The sequence below is a fragment of the Capsicum annuum genome, chromosome 9 (assembly GCF_002878395.1).
Source record: "Capsicum annuum cultivar UCD-10X-F1 chromosome 9, UCD10Xv1.1, whole genome shotgun sequence".
Taxonomy (NCBI): domain Eukaryota; kingdom Viridiplantae; phylum Streptophyta; class Magnoliopsida; order Solanales; family Solanaceae; genus Capsicum; species Capsicum annuum.
In genome coordinates this window covers 157,791,251-157,797,927 of record NC_061119.1, presented here as the reverse complement: position 1 = coordinate 157,797,927, position 6,677 = coordinate 157,791,251, and the positions used below count along the sequence as shown (strand labels likewise).

The 6,677-nt window shown below is 35.2% G+C and overlaps 1 protein-coding gene across 1 annotated transcript; it reads left to right on the top strand.

Moving 5' to 3' along the window:
* Positions 1-897: 897 nt before the first annotated feature.
* LOC107841313 lies at positions 898-2,698 on the top strand. Its single transcript, XM_016685274.2, has 4 exons — positions 898-1,036; positions 1,798-2,125; positions 2,220-2,346; positions 2,435-2,698. Exons 1-4 carry the CDS (start codon positions 898-900, stop codon positions 2,696-2,698), a joined length of 858 nt encoding a protein of 285 aa, XP_016540760.2.
* Positions 2,699-6,677: the final 3,979 nt, after the last annotated feature.

Sequence of the window (6,677 nt, the reverse complement as noted above, 5' to 3'; positions counted from 1 at the left end):
AGTGGAGTTTGTATTTCAGATCCAAATTTTGGTGATTTCTATGGGTGGATAAAAGAGATTATAGAAGTGGAATATCGTGAAGCACCTTTAAAGCGAACTGTACTATTCAAATATGCATGGTTTGACCCAACTATGGATGTTGGTGTTAAAAAGCATAATCAGTATAAATTGGTTGATATTAACCATTGTCGCCGATATAAAAAATATAAACCTTTTATTCTGGTAATGCAAGCAACTCAAGTGTGTTATGTGTCTTATCCTAGCAACAAAAAAGTCAAGGATGATTGGGCAGCTATATTGAAGATCAAACCTCGAAATGTTGTTAAATTACCCGATGAGGAAATTAAGACAGCTGCAGAACTAAATATTTTATTTCAAGTTGAAGAAGCTCAAGTCTATGAGATAGACATGAATGTTGCCATGGATGAAAGCATACACTTACATGATCCAAATGATGGTTTAATTGAAATGGATGAACTCATTAATGATGGTTTATTGCAAAAACATCATAAGATCCAAGAGGATGATACAGAAGAAGAGTATGAAACTGAGGAAACTGAGGAAGATGAAGAGGAAGATTTTGAAGAAGACACAAATATTGATTAGTGCTTGATAAAAACATACTATTGTATCAAAATTTTATTTTGGGAGCATTCATTTTGTCAAACTAGTATCATTTTCTTTGTCTCTACTCGTTGTTTACTCAAAAATTATTGCTTCAACTGGTTTTATGCTCTGCTTGTCAATTTTTGACTCTTTCATTTCTCATCTATATTTTTAAGCTACAACTATGCTTTTACATTTTCTGATACCTTATCTATATATTGTTGTTTGGTTCTCTTGGTAATATTCAGTTTGTATATTATCTCTACTTAACTAATATAGTTTTTTATAGATATGGCTAGAGGTAGAGTTAGAGTTCGCGGAAGCACAGGGCGTGGAGGCAAGTTTGCAGTTAGGAGTAATAATGATGTTACTGCAAACATACCTACTATTCCCACTCCTACTATTGTTAGTCCTCAAGATGATGGCATAGGTAGTTAAAATGATACAAATCAAGTTCAACCATTGATTCCTTACATTATATCAACGGTTCAAACTTCTGGTGATGGTAGAAACCATACAACACCTGAATCATCTCCCACTGCTCCAAATCAGATTAACACAACAACTGCAGGTACATCTACTTTAAGAAACCAAATAGGTGAGGGTCTTAACCAATCTACTTCATCCTTGAAAATGGATGAATATAATCAACTTATGGTCTGCTTTCTATGTGTATATATATATATATATATATATATATATATATATGTATATGTTTTAGTTTTTTCTTGTTGATGATCTATTGTTGGTTCTTAATTTGAGAGTTCTTGTGGACAGAATTACAATGGGAGTATTTTGTAGCATTTTGAGGGTTCTATTGGTAGTTCTTGATCTATTGGTGGCTCTTGTTGTGAGTATTTTAGTGATTCTGTTGGTGGTTTTTTTTGTTGGTGGTTTTTGTTCTGTTGTTGGTTCTTGATTTGAGAGGAGTTATTGTGGGAAGAATTACAATCAGAGTATTTTGTAGCATTTTGATGGTTCTGTTGGTGGTTCTTGATCTATTGGTGGTTCTTATTGTGAGTATTTTGGTGGTTCTTATTATGTTAGTGGTTCTTGATCTGTTGTTGATTCTTGTTATGAGTATTCTAGTATTACATGGGATTCCAGAATAACAGTGAGGTATGTTGCTGTGACTTCTTGTGCAAAATTTGCATCTTATTTCTACTTTAACAAGTACAATTTTTGTAATAGATATGACTCAGGGTAGAGGTGCAAGTCGAGGAAACATAGGGCATGCGGGAAAGTCAGCAGCTAGGAGTAATATTCCTATTCTTACTACAAACATGCCTACTATTCTCATTCCTACAGTTGCATCTCAAACAGCTGGTGGCTTAGGTGCTCCAACTTTTAATCATGGTAGTACGTCTCGTACTACTCCAAATCAGAGCAACCTAACAGTTGTAGGTACGTCTTCACAAACCAACCAAGTAGGTGAGGACGTATCTCGTAGCAACACAAATGAAGAAGATAATTCTAGTAGGAGCCATGTGCGGACCCTTGTTACTATAACTTCTGCAGGGTTAGTCTATTTTTTGTCTATTATTATTATTATTATTATTATATATTATTATTTTTATAATAGACCTCTAAATCATGTCGTCACATTGATACAGATTGCAACCTTCTAAAGCATGCTCCAATAGCATACACGAGTCTTTCAAAAGTGAGCTTGATCACAATGGAGTCAATTGGAAAGGTGTCTCATGTGATATAAAAGATGGCTATTTTGGGGAATTCAAGGTATACATCTTCATCATAATTGAGTTTTTAAAATGTATTCACTTTTATAGATACATTATTAATGTGTTATTTTGGAAATTTATTTTAGAAACACTTCTATTGGGATTCTTCCATTAGTGATGCTGTAGTAAAGAAACAGTGGCAGAGTAAGGCAACAACTATGTATAGAAACTTCATTGGTAAAATCAAAGAGAAAGGGATTAGGCAAGATTTTATACCTGAAGATGTTTGGGAAAGCTGGCAGCGACTTTGGGCAGATCCAAAGTGTGTTGAAAAGTCAAAAATAAATAGGCAGAATTATCGAGGCAGCAAAGAAGACACTGCAGAACTCACACGGGAGGATCTATCTTAATTGGAGATTACCGAAAGAGACTTTTAAGTATATATTTCAAGTATTAAACTATAATTTGTTGTGATACTATCTAAACTTCGTTCAAGGTTATGTTGTTGTTGAGTTTCTGCGGATAAATATAATTTAGGTTCTAAATTTCTATTTGCATATGTTAATATATATGTGAATTTGTGTATGTGTGCGTCTATTTATTTTGGGGCTGGTGGTGGTTTCTTGTTGCAAACCAAGTGCGTGAATGGGTAATTCCAATTGTAGGGGGACTATATTGTATTGGTTTTTTCTTTTTTGAAAGAGACTATTATGTTGTATTATTGCATTGTTCTAACCTTCAGTGACTATATTGTAGTTCCTGCTTCCTGTCTATTACTTCTTATGACTTTGTGGTTATTGTACATATTCTACTTTCTTACTTTAAAATAGTCCAAAAAAAGTGATCACTCTTTACTGTTTTTGTCTCCGTGTAGTATTTTGTATGCTGTGTTTTGTTGTTGTTTTGTAACCTAAAATTGTGCGGTGTAAACTATGCTTATATGTCGCAGAGTGTTGTATTACTGAGGATTCTTATATTTACATATTCTTCGAGATGTATTGAGTAGAATTAAGACCTTATATATTTTTAGTAGTACACTCTTACAAATGTGATTGAGGAGACATTCATAGAATGGCTGAATAAGCATTCTCAAGGGTCAGTTTATTATGTTTCTTTTGGTTTCCCTAATACGATCTTTGCTTCTTGAATGAAGGCATTAGATTTAGGCATGGAAGATAGTGAAAAACTATTCGCTTAGGGAGTTAGGCCTCCTTTTTGGTTTTAACCATAGACATCGTGCTGAGCTCATTTCTGATCAATGGCTGAAAATGGGTATCAAGTAAGAATTAAAAAAACGGAGGATTGCTAGTCCATAAATTGGCACCTCAGTTGGAAAATTTATGTAATAGTTCCATAGGGACATTTTCATCATAGCATTTTTACTCGTAGGAGTAAGGTCTCTGTATATCCCACCCTCCCCGGACCGTACTTTTGGAATCTCATTGGGTATATTGTTGTTGTTTTCATAGTCAAATGTAATACCCCGATCATTCCTTAAGCCTAAATCTGTCTTTTTGAATAGATAGGTATGACTTCTAAAGTGATTGATGTTTAAACCATGTTGTATTTCTCTAATTTCTACTTTTTGTCATGTAGAGCATTGAATAAGCTTTCCATCGATACCAATTTCCTCGAAATTCGACATTGGATGAGTGAGTTATGGTATTTTACTGCATGCTATTGGATAGCCTAGGTTTGACAGTCGACCTGGTAGACCGTCAGGTCCTTGGTAGACCGTCAAGTGTCCCATCAAGCCAAGGCAGTAGCTCTCTTTTTGGGATGTCATGTGACGGTCAAAGTGGTGGACCGTCACAAAGTTGACGAACCGTCAAGGTGTCCGTCAAACCGAGACAAAATGTCTCATTTATGGCCCTCCAGTGAAGGACGACTTGGTGGACCATCACTTTTCTGATGGACCATCAGGTCAACTGTTACATCGAGGCAGAACGTTCCAGTTTTGGTGTTTGAGTGACGGACGACTTGGTGGACCGTCAGTCCCTCTGACGGACCATCAGATCGACCGTCACAGGCCCCGATCAACAAATTTTAGCATTTTTCAAAAGGGCATCTTGGTCATTTCTGCTCATTGTGACCTTATATATATATCTATGTAGAGAAGAAAATATCATTTTCTCTCCAATTCTCTTTCAAGAATTCTCTAGAAACCTAGGGTTTCTTCTAAACCCAAAAATCAAATCATCTCCAAGAAATTCAAGAAATCTCCCATAAATTTCTTCAAGTTGTTCAAGAACTAAGCTCTTCAAGTCAAAGGCAGCAAGGTCTTGGTCTAAAAGTGTGAGAAAGAAGTTTCAAGCAAGTTTCTATATCTTCAAAATCAAAATCTAAGGTATGTGGGGTTTCAACAAGAACAATCCTTTCGTTCTTATGCCTAAAGATTTACTTTCTATTATTGATTTACATAATTTTGCAAGTTGGTTTACACTCAAATTTCTTTATGTATGATTTATGAGACTTGAGTTGAATAAGCTTGATATTTATGGTTATTTCACCATCATGCTTCTTAAATTGACTATTTTCTCTATGAGTTGTATATAGTCATTATATATATTGATGACTTCTAAGTGATTTATGATAAGTGTCAAGATTTGTTTTTTCTATGAGAGATTTGACTATTTAATACATATCGATATTTGAGATTGAAAGTCGAGAATGAGTCCTATGATGTTTCCGTGAAGCTTTTGATAATTAAAATGATTTGATAAGCAAATGTACTTGATGTTGAGAAACATTGGTTGAATTTGAGTCGAGTTAGGAATCCATAGTCGTATATAATTTACTGATGAGATATACTGTTGTTTTGGTCATTATGATAGACTCATGAGTTGATATTGATTGAGGTGGATTTCCTAACACGTTCTGAGCTGAGTCTGGGAGGAGTATTTAGCACCGAGCGAGAAATTTGATATTTCTCTAGAACTACGTGCCATCATAGGATTGATGTTGATAATTATGGGCCAAAGGCCGAGTGTGGGATTGTGATTGCGAAATTGATGTTGTACTCCCTGGCAAGAGTACGACGCTCCCGCCAATATGGGGTTCTCTCCTTAGGAGGGCAAAATGTTGGACTCCATGAGGCTCACATGGTGTAGTTATGTCGGTTATAAGAAACTCCCGCGTCCTTAATGATATAAGTCTCTTGAGTTACCGAGTCACTCTAAGTCATGAGTCAAAGCTTTTGAGTTGAGTTGAATGATTTATGAGATTTATGAAACATGTGTTATTACTGATGGTTTATGGAAATAATATTTCAAATAATTCAAGCGAAGATAGTTATTATTGTCAGCATGCATGATTTCTCATACATTTATGATATTATTTAAAATGTTCCATCCACCCCCACATACTCAGTACATTCCCAAGTACTGACCCTCATACTCTTTTGTATTCTATATTTCCTCGTGAGATAGGTTCAGGTGCTCAGTCTCAACAGCGACATTGATCTTTGAGTACCTTTCTCTACACTTCTGCAGTTGGTGAGTCCTCATGGTTCGAGGACCTGTGTCTCAAATTTTTTCTTGTTAATAGATGGTTGTTTACTTTTGGTTCAGTACGAGTCAGTTGGGGATATGTCCCAATGGCTCCTCAGTCCTATGTAGTAGAGGCTTTGTCAGATTAGTGTACCAGCATGTATAGAGATTTCAGTATTTTGTTTGTACAGGGCAGTATTATTTCATGTTTTAGTATGTTCATGACATGGTTATTCCTCTTTATCTTAGCATGATTTGCGTTATAATGAGTTCTGGAAGTGATGAAAAGTTTAGAGGGTTAGCTTGAGGCCACGTGTGGCCTTGAGCACCATGTGACGTCTCGGGATAGGTTCTTGGGGAGTTACATCAAATAGGGACATTTTTAAGCCATGAATGATTTTGTATCTGAACTTTTATCTTACAGAATTGCAGTAACATATCTTAGCTAGTTGTTGATTTTGTAACCGCAGGTAAGACTATGCATATTATTTCTCCTATATGTTTTATTTTGTTAGATATCACTGAATGAGTAGTGATCTACTTGCTCCCCATATATATTTTATCAAATAGTCCCCAAGGATCAGGGATGGAGTTAAAGGAGAGATTTACTCAAACTTTGTTAGTTGGGAAATTACATTATGTATATAACCAAATGTTCATTAACATATGTTCTCAGTGATTTTGTTGAAATAAAATACAGTAATCTCTTTCCAGTGATTGCTTAGTATGAAATATGAAATTGGCTAACATAGTTCTAACCACGCGAATAATAATATTTACTCGATGACCAACTAGGTTCCAATTGAATTATGATTTTAGAAACATTTTTGGCTTACATAAAATATTTCAGCAGTTTCGTTGTAGTACAATGCTCAACAATTCTTTTTTACAAGTTGCTGAA

Excerpts from the sequence above, each read along its gene's own strand:
- LOC107841313 (XM_016685274.2), top strand. The coding sequence starts at position 898 with ATGGCTAGAGGTAGAGTTAGAGTTCGCGGAAGCACAGGGCGTGGAGGC. Across the intron at positions 2,126-2,219 it reads GTTACTATAACTTCTGCAGG|ATTGCAACCTTCTAAAGCAT; the intron begins GTTAGTCTATTT and ends ACATTGATACAG. Across the intron at positions 2,347-2,434 it reads GCTATTTTGGGGAATTCAAG|AAACACTTCTATTGGGATTC; the intron begins GTATACATCTTC and ends AATTTATTTTAG.